We start from the raw sequence: 14,944 nt of genomic DNA, 5'->3' as shown, positions 1-14,944 counted from the left end.
TGGCAAAGTCCTGGAAGTGTCAGTGAAGCAGAAACTACAAAAAGGGGTTTCTGTTACTTGGTCAGTAGTCCAGACTTGTATGTAGGACGATCAGTATCACCATGGCATTTAGTAAACTGCAGATGGCTGAGCACCAGATTCTTACCTCAAGTATTTAAGCAGGGCCTGGGGAAACAGCTCAGTGGTAAGAACCCTTGCAGTGTAAACATGAGGACCTGAGTTTGATTCCCCAGCACCTGCATTAAAAGCTGGGCATGCCTACAAGTGCCAGTACTGGGGTGGACACAGGCAGATCCCAGGAGCTCTCTGGCCAGCTACGATAGCCAGGATAGCTTCAGGTTTAGTGTGAGACCCTATCTCAAGGCAACGGGGCAGAGAAAAACAGGAAGAAACCCAGTACCCTATTCTAGCCTCAGCTTGGGCACATATAACACACACACACACACACACACACACACACACACACACACACACACACACACATATTTAAGCGATTATGGGCAATAATGAAGTACAGGTTTTATAGTTCATTCCATAGTTAGTTCCTTGGGGGCAGAGAATAGATATTTGTTACATGCCTAGCATTGGCTAAGTGCTTTCAGGTGGACATATCCAATTAATACCTAAAGCTTAAAGTGAAATTGGGAAATAATAGAAATCTGTGTTGGCTAGCGTTTGATAAGCCTCAGCTGTGGTTCAGGTAGTTCAGGTGTAGAGTGCTTGTGAAGAAGCCTAAGACTTGGTTAGATGACCTAACACACCACTTGAACACATACTGAAAACTCAGTCAAAACGTCCTGAGTCTTGCAATCTGGGAAGTCCTCGTCCAGTGCCCCGTTCCTAGATGGCGTTTGGCTACTTCATCTGAATTCATGTGCTTCCCCTTCGCATTACTCCTTTAGAGCGTAGGTTTCATCTGTAGCTACAGATTGTCTCAGGATGCAGGAGACTGCAAAGAGGCAGGCCCAGTGTCCATGTGAGGGGCTCCCAAGGGTCTGCATGCCGACTTTGAACCTTCTCAGTTCTCCTTCACGTTTATACTTCCCTGATTAATATGTAACCCTCAGTTCCCCAGGCCAGCTTTGCCCTGCCACCTTCTTTTCCCCCTTGGTTTGGTTTTTTTTTTTTGGTCTGATAGGCTTTCCCAAAGAACATAGGCTGGCCTAGGGGTGGGGTCTCCCTGCCTCAGCCTGCTCAATGCTGGTGTTGATTTGGACTGCCCTTGATTGCACTTTTTAACCTGTTTGTTCTGCTTTTAGCTGGTGCTGTCTTGTCTCTTCCGTTTTCTCTTCACTGTCCCTTCTGTGACTCCTTGGTTCTAATATGAATTGCTGCACTTGCTCTGTTTATTTCCTTTCTATCCCCACCTTTAAACCTTAGATTACATGAGACCATACACACTCCTTTACTCCCTTGCGAGTTAGGGATGTTGAAAAGGCACTTAGAAAATTGTGTGTGTGTGTGTGTGTGTGTGTGTGTGTGTGTGTGTGTGTGTGTGTGTGTGTGTGATTATAGGTGTGTACAGAGCAGCAGCTAGAATGAACTGCTGATGGAGATGATTTCAAGTGATGTTTGATGGAGCGTCTTTTGAGGCACAGAGATTATCATTCAGCTGCACTGGTGTCTTCAAAATGTCTAAAGACCAGTAGGAATGGAATAATACAGTTTTCAGAATTTATTTTTCTAAGCCAGGGGTGTATTAGATCAGAGCCATTAGCCTTGGCCAAGAACTTGTTTTTAGTGCAAATTATTGGTCCCAGGTTTACAGGGTTGCAGTATCCAAGTTAGGGACATGCACTTCTTAAACGAATCCTAGATAATTAAGATTTTTTTAAAAAATATTTTTTTTAAAGAACATTTGTTTTTTTATCTCGTGTGTGTGTGTGTGTGTGTGTGTGTGTGTGTGTGTGTGTGTGTGTGTACATGTACCTGCAGATCTGAGGTTTGGATACCCCTAGAGCTGGAGTTAGAGGCAGTGTGAATTGTCTGAAGTTGGTGCTCAGAACACAGCTCAGGCCCTCTGCAAAGCAGTACACCTTAGTTGCTGAACCATCTCTCTAGCTGCTGAACATCCTATCCTAAGCATCCAATAGCGATCCTAATCACTTGCTAAAGTGGGGTATGCAACAAATTTTAGAATTATCACATTTTAATTCTGTGCTTTATGGAAAAATAAAAAACCGAAATTTTGAATTAATGTAAATAACTATGTGATTCAGAACCATTAGGGAATCCAGACATATCTAGAAATACTGTTATATTCAGGTAATTCTGTCTTCCTGTGTGTGTGCTGTTGAAAGTAGAACCCAGTACCTTGCCCATCATGGTCACTCACTCCCTCACCAAGCTATATTCCAGTTTCTTTGTTCCCTGAATAAAACTGTGCCTTACTTATGGAAGTACAGTTGAGGGGGAATAAAAGTCAGACACTAATCTATGGCTTTCCCCAATAACACTGTCATCGGTTGTCTCCTTTCATCAGCAATCTCTTTTTACTGTTGCTTGTTGGCAATGTCTCACTGTATAGTTTAGGCTGGCCTTGAACTCACAGTCTTCCTGAATTCAGGGATTATAGGCATGCGTCACTGTGTTCAGCAAAATCTTTCCTGGGACCAAGCTATTAGATCACTCACACTGCTATTGTATAATTTACTACGTTCATTATATTGCCATAAATAGGGGAGTTGGGTTTTGGTTGTGGTTTTCAGATTTGAGCTGCAGCTAACACACTGTTCATCTTGTTTTTGAGCTGGTGTTCGAGTGTTGTGGGACCTCAGGTAAGCTTCATGACCATGTCCCTGTCTTTTGGCCTAGATGCCCAAGTTAGCAACAAATGCTTAGCATTCTTACTGTTTGAGGTGCTAGTCTGAATGTCTTCAGTAGCATTAAGGAAGACAGACTGCAGTCGTCAGCACTTGCCTCTGCTTCCTTTTATGTGCTTTAAAAGAACAATTATAGTTGCAGTAAAATTTTAAGTCAGTAGTATAAAACAGCGTCTTTCCAGTCATCTAATTCCCCACTACGAACTGATAGAAAGCTAACTTCCAGTGACTGGGCTTATTGGTTCATTAACATGATTTTTCTCCTAACCAGCACTTTTAGTAATATGGTGCAGTGCCGGAGTTAAACCATTTCTAAATAGTACACACTTCAAAGCATACCACTTAGTAACAGTGTTTAAAGAAATGTTTTTACAGGTTAGGGAAAGTATTTTCATTTTGGATTTTTTTAGATGTATTTATGTATTAGTGTTTTGCCTGTTTGTATGGATGTGTACTAGGTGCATGTCTGTTGTTCAGGGAGATCAGAAGAGGGCATCTGATCCTCTGTAACTTGAATTCCAGATGGTTGTGAGCCACCATATCGGTGATGGCAAACCTGGGTCCCTCTGTAAGATCAATAAGTGCTCTTAATCAGTGCACTCTCTCCAGGCCTCATGTGGTAATGCACATACATTGTGTGGGGTACAGGCACATACCACAGTGCATGTGTGGAGGTCGGAGGACAACTTGTAGGTATTGGTCCTCTCCTTCCACCATGTGGGTCCTAGGGATTAACTCAGGCCGTCGGGTCTGGTGTAAGTGCTTCTACTTATTGGTCATCCTTTCAGCCCTCCTGGAATACTTTTAGCATCTTTATAGTTGGTCGCTTTTTCAAATAAACAGTGCAATAGGCATGCGACTTTAGTTTTAGATGTTACCCTCAGCCATATATGACATAAACATTTCTGAGGTCTATTTTTGGCAGTTAATGACATCTGAATACTCTAGTGCTTGTTTTCTGCCATTTCAGCAACTTTAGTTGCTTACAAAGTTGTAGACATTTATCAAACATTTGTTTAAAACATGACTTGGTTTTTCTTGCTTTGTCTTCATTCCATTGGTGTACCATGTGGGGATACAGACAGTATTTATGATATCACTTTATGAGTATTTATGATTACACTTGAAATCTTGCTTTTAAAAGCTTTGAAGGGCTGGAGAGATGGCTCAGAGATTGGTTAAGAGCACTGGCAGCTCTTCCAGAGGTCCTGAGTTCAATTCCCAGCAACCACATGGTGGCTCACAGCCATCTATAATGAGATCTGGTGCCCTCTTCTGGCATGTAGGCATATATGCAGGCAGAACACTGTGTACATAATAAATCTTTAAAAAAGTTTTGGGGCTAGAGAGATGGCTCTGGGGTTAGGAGCACTGGCTGCTCTTCCAGAGGACCTGGGTTCAATTCCCAGCACCCACATGACAGCTCACAACTGTCTGCAACTCCCATTCCAGGAGATCTGACATCTTCACACAAATGCAAATAAAATAAAATAAATTATTTTGAAAATATTTTTTAAAATATGTGCTTCTTTTGTATGCTGCTGAATGAAAATGTTATTCGTATTTTATGTTCTCTAAGATTCCCTGTGGCAAGTGTACTTTCATTGGCAAAAGGAAAAATTGAAACATTTCTTCAGTAATTACTTAAAAAAAAGTGTTGGAATTTAAAAAAAAAAAGTTCCTAAGAAGACATCCTGTCATTATCCTGAAGATCCAACAGAACTAATGCTCAGAATTATGTCACCCCAAGCTCTTCTGAAACCAGAAAATAAAGCATTGAAGAGCTTCCCAGATGTTCGTTTTGTCTCAGATCCCACCATGTTCCCCTTCGAAGGACCAAGTGTCATATCTGTCTGCACATGTTTCTCATAAATAAACAGCCCTCTGGCAGTACTATCAGCTAAATGGGGCTGGAACAGAATCGATGTGTTCCTTTACTATCTGTTTGGGTGAAAGTCTTGATGGGTTGCAGTGACCAGTAAGGAGGCTGTGTTACCTAGGAAACACTGCAGAATTCCTCCTCTAGGTCATGAGAGGCTCTATGGTGACAGGGTTGATGCTGCAGGCACACCTGGCTCAGCACCGCTACTGGGCTTTACTCTTAGTCCAGTTCTTACAGTTTTGTATACGGCCTGCCTAGCACAAGAGGTCCCGAGTTCAAAACCAGAAGGGGGAGGGAGGGGGCAGGTACTCCTTTTTGTTTTCAAAATGTGAAATGTTCAGTTACTAGTATTGATATATTATGCATATGACTGAGGACATACACTTGATTCTTTTTCTATATTAGCAATAGTTATTGACACATGGAAGAAACCTTCATGAGTGAAGATCTATTTCCTTTTGAAAGAAATGACAATAAAAACTAAAAGTTGAAGTAAATGCTACCATTCAATATCCGTTATACCTTTATTGTAAGAACTATCACAAGTTTTAAAACCCTTTATTACACTCATTCTTTTGTATATGTGTGTGTGTTGGGTGGGGGAGACACTCATGTGGAGGTCAGAAAACAACTTGTAGAGTGGGTTCTTAATGCCACGTGGGTCCTGGAGATTGATACAGGCTGTCAGGCATGGCAACCATCTCTCTGGTCTGGTTGTTTGTTTTTTGATCTTCACATTCAGCCAGGGAGGCCCCAGTCACTTGATTTAATGAGGCATTTTCCACAGGAGCAATGAAGGATGCTCGGAAGAGCTTGCTTTTGGACCTAGTTTCCATGTGCTCGGACATCAGAGTGAGACAAACGCTGGTGACTAACTTGAGTCTCAGAAGCTGCACTAGGCAGTCCTTGCAAAGGCCGTCTTCTTCACAGAGAAGATAAGAAGTGCCTGAAGTCCAGCTTTGGGGTCTTCTCAGATGCACTCTGACTAAGCAGAGCTTTCAGTTGAGAGAAGTGTTTCTTTCTTTTGCTCGCATTCCTTGAGGAGCAAATGGGTGTTGACTGTCCAGACGTAGGTGTTCTGAAACGAGAGAAAACTACTGTTAACACATCGCCAAAGGACAAAACACTCTTCCTGCTTAGAGAACCACTCCCAGCAGCTTCTGCTCGCACAGCACACTCTGCATTACAGCTCTGTATGGGCACTGGTGTCCTCATCATAGTAATTCTCATTAGCAACAAAAACCTCATGGAATATCGGATTCTGGCACCATTTAGGAGGTGCACTGGACGGTTCTTGAAGCACCTATGACACCTGAAAGATAAACCTGCAGGTAATGTCAGGCTGAGTGCTCTTCACACTTGACTGCAGGATTCATGACAGTTGTGAGTGAGACCTTTAAGAACATTCCATCCTTACAACTGAAGACAACTTCACTCCTCCACAGTGAAAGGCCTTGGGGAGGCACCATTCCACCGAGCCTCCCACCATTAGAATGGCAGTGCTGTAGGACAGGCACCAGCCTATTAGGTCTAGATTCTGGTGCTTTTAGATAGTGCCAGGTAGAGGACACACTCCACAACATCCACAGAATAAGCCATTCACCATCAGTAGGAGTGTTCATGTAGGTGCTGGGGATCTGAACTCAGGTCTTTGTGCTTAGAAAGCAAGGACTACCAACTGGACCCTTGCCTAGTAACTCCAAATGCAACGAAATTGTTTTAAATACACCAAATTTTCCTTTATCCACATTTACACAAAAAGTGAAATTTTCTGTTGAATTCTTACACCAAATATTGACTAAAATCGATAATATATGTAAAACTGGACTTGACATTTTAACCCAGTATCATAAACTTGGAGCTTAATAGAAATTTCAAACATTAAACAGAAATAATTGAGTCCTTGCTAGATTTTGTTATTTATGCTTAAGATACTGAGCATATTCAGTTTCTTTTGTAACAAAATATTCCAAATTCTTAACAGTGTCTATGGGATTGCACGTAAATGTATGACTGTCACAATGACAAAGTACCCAGGATTCCTAGAATGAAAACTTGGTATCTCTGGCAAACCTCTGTTCAGTTAGATTTCATCAAGAATCTGTGACAAAGGAAAGAGTAACAGTTTGGAAACGTGGCGTGGGGCTTCAGGTTTGGTGGCACAGAGTAAGCAGAGGTGACACACCGGGCAGGCAGGTGCAGGCCTGGGGAGCCATGGCCATGTACTTGACCCAGGCCACAGTCAGGGTTAAAGGCTGCTCACGGAGCTGCACATCACGGAGCTGCACGTCAGCCGGGTCTGCATCAGATCACTGTCCTAGTCCTGACAGGTCACGAGGACCTGGCCCAGGACAGCAGCAGCAGAGGCAGCAGCAGCAGCAGCAGCAGCAGCAGGGAAGAACAGGTAGGAGCTGACAACGAAGAGTAGAGTGTAGAGGCTGCCGACCCTCCTGCATTTTAAGTAAGTAAGGGCATCTGGTTCAGAGTTTCACAGCAGGAAGGGAAGACGTGCTGGTTGGCTGTGGACGTATGTCAGGTGCTGGGAGAGACTGCATGGGAGCTATGGGCACCGACTCGAGTTGAGGACAGAGAAAATGTGCCAAGGCCTGGAACACGGAGTACTCAGGAGTGCACAGTAAATGGTATTCCATGCTTCAGAGCAGCTAAGGTAAGGTACCTGATAGTCAAGGAGGGGCTCTTGCCTTTGGAACCAGACATACTGTGACACATTGGGTGTGTGGAGCCTGGAGTCTTTCTCTGTGGTGTTTTCAGGTTGGCTCTGTTGGTAGCAGGGGCAGCATTGCTCTTCAGTGCTGACAGGAAGCTTCTACTCTTTCCATGGTGCCTCACTGTTCTGTTGCACGTTCTACAGGTAACCAGCTACCACAAAAAGAAGTTGGTCCGTGAGTTCTCTGGTAATGTAACTCAGTAAAGCACGGTTTCCTCAGGCCCTATGTCAGTAGGACAGAGGCTGCCCTGTTAGCACAGAGGCTGCCCCTGGAGCTTGGCAATCTACCAGGAGGAATCAGACAAGACAAAAACAGAATCGCACATATGAAGGTTTTGGCTAAGTGTTTATATTTTAAATGCTTTAAAAATCCTACACAATGCATGTGATGACACTGTTTAGTGACCAAAGTCTGATAGAAAAAAAAAAAAAAAACTACACAAAGAACTATAGGCAACTAAGGAATGTGGAGAGCAAGAGAAATAGTCTTCCCAGGGAAGAGCTTACCAACTGTCTATCCAATACCAAATGGTCAGCCCTGGGAATATCCATATGCAAGCAACATTATACAAACTGAACAGTTATATATTTAGGAACATGAATTTGAAAGAGGACAATAAGGGTATATGGGTGGGAGGTATGGAAGGAGGAAATGGTGTAATATTATGATCTCAAAAATACAATAATTTAAAAAAATACCATGAACTGTACTCCCTCAACATTAAACTGGTTTGTGTGGGAACTGGGGATGGGAGACCAGACACTAACATTTGGATGTACTTTATAACAGCAGTAGAGAGTGACTATTTTCTAGCTAGTGTACTCTAGTTTTCTTTTTCCCAATAAAACATTACAGATCACTGACATTTTAAGTAGTGCCTTCAGATCTGTAGTGATTTTGTAAATGTTGGTGTGACTAATAAAACCTTTCAGTTTCCATCATTGCTTCTAGAAATTAGCTCTCTCTGGCCGGGCGATGGTGGCGCACGCCTTTAATCCCAGCACTCAGGAGGCAGAGGCAGGCGGATCTCTGTGAGTTCGAGGCCAGCCTGGTCTCCAAAGTGAGTTCCAGGAAAGGCGCAAAGCTACACAGAGAAACCCTGTCTCGAAAAACCAAAAAAAAAAAAAAAAAAAAGAAATTAGCTCTCTCCATAGTGTTCAGATCTACTACGTATTTTTGCCAGTGGAGGGTATAGGTTGTGTTGTTATTGGAATGGCTGCTGGGAATCAGACAAGCAGCAAATGCTTTTTAGCTGCTGAGCTCTCTTCAGCCCAGGATGCACCGTTAAGACATGGTCCATTTGGTACTTAAATGCCTTTTGTACATAGCTCATTCACAGACTCTGCAGAACATAACCTAGTTCGGCGAGAGGGACTCAGATTTCAAACACAGACAAAAGTGCAAGCGAAGGTCTGTGTGGTGTCTGAGTAAGAATGACCCATAGGTTCATATGCTCGAACACTTGGTATCCAGTTGGTGTAACTGTTTGGGAAGGATGAGGAGGTGTGGCCTTGTTGGATCTAGTGTGCTACTGGGGGGCGGGCTTTGAGGTTTCAAAAGACAGTGACTCCCAGTGTCTCTCTCTGCCTCAAGGTTGTGGATCAAGATGTGAACCCTCAGCTGTTCTTCACTCAGCCATTATGGAATCTAGCCCTTTGGAACCGTAAGCCTAATTAAACACTTTCTTTTATAAGTTGCCTTGGTCATGGTGTTTTATCACGGCAATAGTGACTACAGTAATCTGCATAAAGGCCTGCTGCCTTACTGTTTTGGGGAAAAAGGCTACTTACAGATTAAGATAAATCAGCGAAACATCCCCTGAGCCTTTCTAGTGATCTCTAACTAAAATATAGTAGAGTATACTTCAGCAAAGTAAAACCTCAGAAGACTTACTTTCCTGTAGGAACATTTTCCAAATATGTTGCAGCGATGTTTTCTATCATTTCCTGTGGCAGGAGGCTCATTGGTTGAGGTCAGCCTAGGCTACACAGTAGGTTTAAAGCCAGTCTAGGCTACATAGCAAGACCCTGTCTAGGCCAGACCTAAGCTATTGGAATGTCCAGTGCCTACATGCACTTGAGTAAGCTGATACTCTTCACACAGAGCATGCAAGATAGAAAATATACCTGATAGTGGGCCCTAGGGAATTTTTGTTTTATTCCATTTTTTACCCCGCTATTAAACACTTTGCTGGGTGGACAAGAATTACATGCTAATAGTGGGACTTCATATAGAAGGTTGTGGAGGAAAGCATTGATCACTGAAGAAATGATTAAGTGGTGACTGATCCTGTGAGGTACACTGACAAACACAAGGAATTCTCAAAACTGAAAATACTGTGCTCAACAGTAACGTGAGCAGGTAAGATTGTCAACCTTTGGTTTTTAGGCAGTTATCAAAAATAAAAATAAACTAGCTGGTGTGGTGGCCCAAGCCTTTAATTCCAGCACTCAGGAGGCAGAGGCAGGCAGATCTCTTGAGTTCGAGGCCAGCCTGGTCTACACAGTGAGTTCTAGGACAGTCAGGGCTACACAGAGAAACCCTGTCTCTAAATAAATAAGAGGAAGCATGCCCTTGGTGACTTGCTATCACAGAAACATTATGTGTGTACTCTAGACAGTCCAGATATATCATTGTAACTCCCTGCTGGCAGGCTGATTTCCAGTCTAAGGGAAAGAAGACAAAATGACACCATGTTTCTATGTTCCAGAGCTGTAACCTTACCAGCACACTTGTGGACTCTTGGTATTTTCTCAACACTTTTGCTTCTTTAAAACTCAGTGCATGATTTCTTGCTTCTCGATGAAGAAGTTTCTGTATTTTGGGTGTCAGTTTGGCCTTGGGTTTGAGGCGGACTCTAGAGTTATCCAGAACCAACAACTGGAAGCAGTATGGACATGTTTCTTGAAAAGTGCTGTTTTCCTCTACAATTACATAAGTCAAATTAACAAGTCAGCATGTTTTGTTACCTCAAACAACTGGCATCATAAATGAGAAAAAGAAAAATATACTGATGACATCAGGAGATAGTCTCTTGAAGCAAACTCCAGGTATGAAACTTGATAAAAGCAAAGTGTCAATAATGTACTTTACAAAATTCCCTCCCTCCACTCCTTCAGCAGCAGACGGGCAGGTTGCTGGCTTTCACTACTTTGCCCATTTGTTGCTTAGTTATCAATACATTTACCACAAAGTGAAGTGCATAGGGTTTCCCTCCCCCACCCCTTCCTCTTATAATTAGTACAACCAGTGCTTTTGGGGAATGTGAACAAAGGACAACCAGATGACATACAACATCAAAGTGCTGGGCCGGGGCTGGGGCTAAGGAGGGGGATCAGAGGTTGGTCTGGTTATTGTAATTAAAGAAGGGTGGCTAGGGAAGGCTTCATCAGATAACATCTGCAGAGAAAAACGACAGCAGGCAGTAGTGGCGAGTTCCAGGCATGACCTGGCATCTGGAAAAGCCCTGGACCACACCAGGGAGCAGGTCTGGTGTGGCTGGAGCTGCGGAACAAGCTGGAAGTATGTCAGAGCTTATCTAGCTTAGACATGGACTGCAGGGATTGGACAGCAGTAATCTAGGAAGGAAGCACTAACTGGACCAGGCTGGAAGCAATGGAGTAAAAGTGTGATTGGCTCACACAAGGAGGACCAAGGAGAAGAGGTGATGTTAGGGAGTCAAGAATGGCTCCAGAGTAAGGGCAGGATCACTGTTGACTGCGGTGGGAAGAACTAGTGATTAACAAGAAGCCAGGAAGGCAGTGAGAGGATGTGAGTCTAATCTGGAGGAGAGATCTAGGCTGGAATTAGGAAGATCTCAGTATACTGTATCCAACCCTAAGACTGAATGAAAAATTGTCATCCAAGAACTGAGTTCTGGGGACACCACAATATTTGGATCTTGGAAGATTAGGAGAACCAACAAAGTACACTGAGGTACAGGAGAAAGCAGATATCTGGAAGACAGGTGGAAACTACTTCTGAAACGTTGGTCAGTGTGGTGCTTCTACCAAGCTTCCTACCAAGCTTGAAGACCAGAGTTCATCCCCAGGAACTCATCTAGTAGAAGGATAGAATCTGTTCCCCAAAGCTATTCTCTGGCTTCTAAACATTCACTTCTTTGGGCACGTAAACATACACACAGAGAAATATGTGTGGGCTAGAGAGATGGCTCAGCAGTTAAGAGCTGGCTGCTCTCCCAAAGGACCCAGGTTCGATTCCCAGCACCCACTTAGCACAGCTCACATTTGTCTGTAACTCCAGTTCCAGGGGATTCATCATCCTCTTCTGGTCACCAGGCTTCCAAGTGGTACAGACAGGAGGGCAAAATTTATACACTTAGCAGAATAAAATTTTAAAATAAAAACTGATCTAGGGACTGGGGAGATGGCTCATGGGTTAGGAGTAATTGCTGCTCTAGGGGAAGACTCGGGTTTAATTCCCAGAATCCACGTGGTGGCTCACAACCAGTTACAACTCGAGTTCCAGGGGATCCAACGCCCTCTTCTGGCTTCTGCAACACCAAGCACGTATGTGGTGCCCTGACATACACGCTGGGAAAGCACAAAAACACATCAAACAAACAAACAAAAAACCAGTGTGTCAAATGCTAAGGGTTAAGACATTAAAGGATTTGGGTTTTTCATGCAATTGAGAAACCTGGGACTTTTTTTTTAATGAGACAAGTCGATCAGCCTTCTCTTTTGGGGCACTGGAGCAGTGGAATGGTGCAGACAGCAGCCGGCGTCCTCCTTACCGTGTGTCGAACTGTAGGCCCAACTGCAAAAGAGAGAGAGGCGTGAGGCCGGGGCACTGTGGCTGCCCTCCCTTCCGCCCGCCCGCCCTCCATCCTTCACCTACAGGAGGTAGCGGGCCTGGCCAGGGCAGCTCTCCACCAGGCCGCGAGCCGCCGCTTCAAGGTAGTGCTTCTGCCGCATAGCTGGTGCGTCCGGCCGCCGAAACGCCGCGGAAGAGCTCCATGCCGGAAATCGGTTCTCTTAGTGGGTCTCCGCGCTCAAACTCCCTCCGGAAACACGCATTCGCGACTCAGAAGTTCCGACCTCCTCTGCGTCGCGTCTGAAGCTCTCTGTCTTCTGGCTTGTGGAGTCGTTCCTCTTAACATCCAGAGCGAAGTTCTTGTACCCAGAATGGGAACAGGATCCCTAGCCCAAGGCTCCACCATCCTCACTGACTTCATTCCTGTCTTGCTTCTAACCCTCAGGTCAAGATTTTCTGGGTGTCTTAACAAGGTTAATCAATTAACTATCATCCAGGTGTTTTTCTTTACTCTTCTAGTTTGCTTTCCTTTTTTGTTTTATTTATTATGTGTATGAGTGCTTAGCTGCTTATATCACTTGAGTGCAGTATCTGATCCCTTGGAACCGCGGTTACAGATATTTGAGAGCGGCCATGTGAGTGCTAGAAAACAAAAACAAAAACAAAAAACAAAACCCGGGTCCTCTGTAAGAACAGTCAGTGCTTTTAAATGCTAAGCCACCAAGTGCCCTTAATTAGCCAATCCATCTCCAGCCCTAGTTTGACTTATTTCATGCACATTTTAAAAAATGAATGCACTTATTTAACTTTTTGAGACAGAGTCTTTCTACATGGCTCTGGCTGTCCTGGAACTCACTATGTAGACCAAGCCGGCCTCCAACTCACAGCAATTCGCTTGCCTCCTGAGTGCTGGGATTAAAGGCATGCACCAGGCTGGCATGCACATTCTTTAACTAATATTAAGTATGATCTTTTCTTAAGTGTAAGGTAGAACATCTTTTTTTTTTTTTTCAAGGTGAACAGCAAATTAGCAAGTTATGTTAAGGCTTTTTCCCACAGACCCTAGCCTTTTCCCATCTGAAATAGAATGGGAAATAATTTGTAATGAGTATGACTACCAGGTGCTTTTCTTAACACACTAACATGTATTGTTAACCCATTAGTCCTCTTAACTAACCCAGCATAAATGCAATGCCACTTCATCTTAAAGAAATGTTTGTTCTTTCTTGAGGTAGAGATGCACCACTTAATCCAGGGTAGCCTCAAACTCACTCTGTAGCCCAGGCTATCCTTGATCTTACCCTGCCCATTGCCTTAGTCTACTGAGTCCTGAGATGACTAGTGTGAGCGGCCACACCACGTTTCCCGACTCTGATCTGTTTCCCCAGTCCATAAAGCAGAGAAGTTCCTCCACCTTCTGCCCTACAGTCCTTCACCTGCCTCTTTCTCCCTGAGCGCCACGCTCCTGTGTTCAGATGCGGACTCAGCGGCTCTGCTTGAGTTGTTACTTGTCTTCTCGGTGGCAAAGTTGCCAAGGTAACTCTCCTGTTGGTCCACACAGACCTGCCTAGGTGCCCGGCATCTGTCCCTTGGATCCTAAGCCCCAACTCCTGATTCCTTTTCCCACCACTCGCCACTGCTCTGTCCTCAGGTCAACAGCTCCCTCCATGACTTTGCACTACCAGGCCCAGCATTTTCTGAGAGGATTATCTCACATACTGTGAGTCCAGGAACAGATAAAATCCAAAAATCAAAATATAGCTTCTCCAGAAATGTCATTGGTTCTCTGGCCAAAAATGCCAGAAGGGAGCTCTAGTTTTTTTTGTCTTGTTTTGTTTTTGAGACAGGGTTTCTCTGTGTAGCCCCGATGTCCTGGAACTCGCTTTGTAGACCAGCAGCTCACAACCACCTGTACCTCCAGGTCCAGGGGATCCAGTGGTCTTTTCTGGACTCGTTGGGCACCAGGCATGCATGTAGTGCACTGACAAACACGTAGTCAAAACATCCCTACACATAAAAAATAAAACTTCAATGCCTTAAACTTATGAGTAAGGAAAATAACGATTCGGGGTGACGCCCAAGTCCTCACTGCTAATTATGTGTTTTCCATGATGTCTCAAAGTAAAAGCTTTAAGAAAATTGAAAAAAATAAAATAAAATAAAATAAAACTTCAAAATAAAATAAGGTGGAGAAATGACTCTAAAGCCTAAGATGAGTTGCGTTTTCTTAATGTGCCATATAAAACAAAACACAGTACAATAAAATAATCTGCTTAAAAGTAGTGCACGTTTCCAAAGCCTATATTGGAGGGAAGACCCCAGGCTGAGCGGCCCGCAGGGAAGCAAGCCTTTCTGCATTTCATCGCTCGCTTGCAGTTCCCGACAGTCACCAGCAGAGGGAAAAGTAGTTTTGTTTCGAGTGGATCCCGGCGCGGCACAAATTCTCTCACTAAAGAGAAGCAACCGCGAGCTCCAGGGAGACCCCGGTCTGTGGGCGGTTAAGCCGATCTGGAGGAGTCACTTAGGCAGCACAGGCTCTGCCAGGTCGTTGCACAGACTCTCGGCAGCTCCCCTCAAACGAGAGTCGAGGGATAACTTGGTCGGGACTCCCTGCTGACCACCCAGCCTCGGACTCCTTCGCTGTCGCTGCGCAAAGCATTCTCTCGAGCCCGCGTACCCCGGAGGCGAGTCCGAGTGCAATCCTGGGGAACCGAGCCCGGGTCCTAGTGCAATTA

The 14,944-nt window shown here is 44.3% G+C and overlaps 1 protein-coding gene and 1 non-coding gene across 3 annotated transcripts; one reads left to right on the top strand and one right to left on the bottom strand.

Annotated features, from left to right (window-relative positions):
• Positions 1 to 5,209: 5,209 nt before the first annotated feature.
• On the bottom strand, positions 5,210 to 12,459 carry Rmp24 (ribonuclease MRP subunit p24). Of its 2 annotated transcripts, XM_006980127.4 has the most exons (5): positions 12,294 to 12,453; positions 12,190 to 12,212; positions 10,158 to 10,357; positions 7,382 to 7,584; positions 5,210 to 5,782 (listed from the first exon to the last, which is right to left on the bottom strand). In XM_006980127.4, the coding sequence occupies exons 1-5, from the start codon at positions 12,368 to 12,370 to the stop codon at positions 5,629 to 5,631; spliced, it is 657 nt and encodes a 218-aa protein (XP_006980189.1). In that variant the 5' UTR covers positions 12,371 to 12,453; the 3' UTR covers positions 5,210 to 5,628. The 2 variants fall into 2 exon arrangements, with proteins under 2 accessions (XP_006980189.1, XP_006980190.1); XM_006980128.4 differs by lacking the exon at positions 7,382 to 7,584 and having other exon boundaries at positions 12,294 to 12,459.
• Positions 12,460 to 14,240: 1,781 nt separating this feature from the next.
• LOC121824193 (U12 minor spliceosomal RNA) lies at positions 14,241 to 14,341 on the top strand. Its single transcript, XR_006066012.1, has one exon. It is a non-coding gene; the product is annotated as a U12 minor spliceosomal RNA (small nuclear RNA).
• Positions 14,342 to 14,944: the final 603 nt, after the last annotated feature.

This window comes from Peromyscus maniculatus, chromosome 19, assembly GCF_049852395.1.
Source record: "Peromyscus maniculatus bairdii isolate BWxNUB_F1_BW_parent chromosome 19, HU_Pman_BW_mat_3.1, whole genome shotgun sequence".
NCBI lineage: Eukaryota > Metazoa > Chordata > Mammalia > Rodentia > Cricetidae > Peromyscus > Peromyscus maniculatus.
Note: the sequence above shows the minus strand (reverse complement) of the source record. Positions and strands in the feature narration are given on the sequence as shown.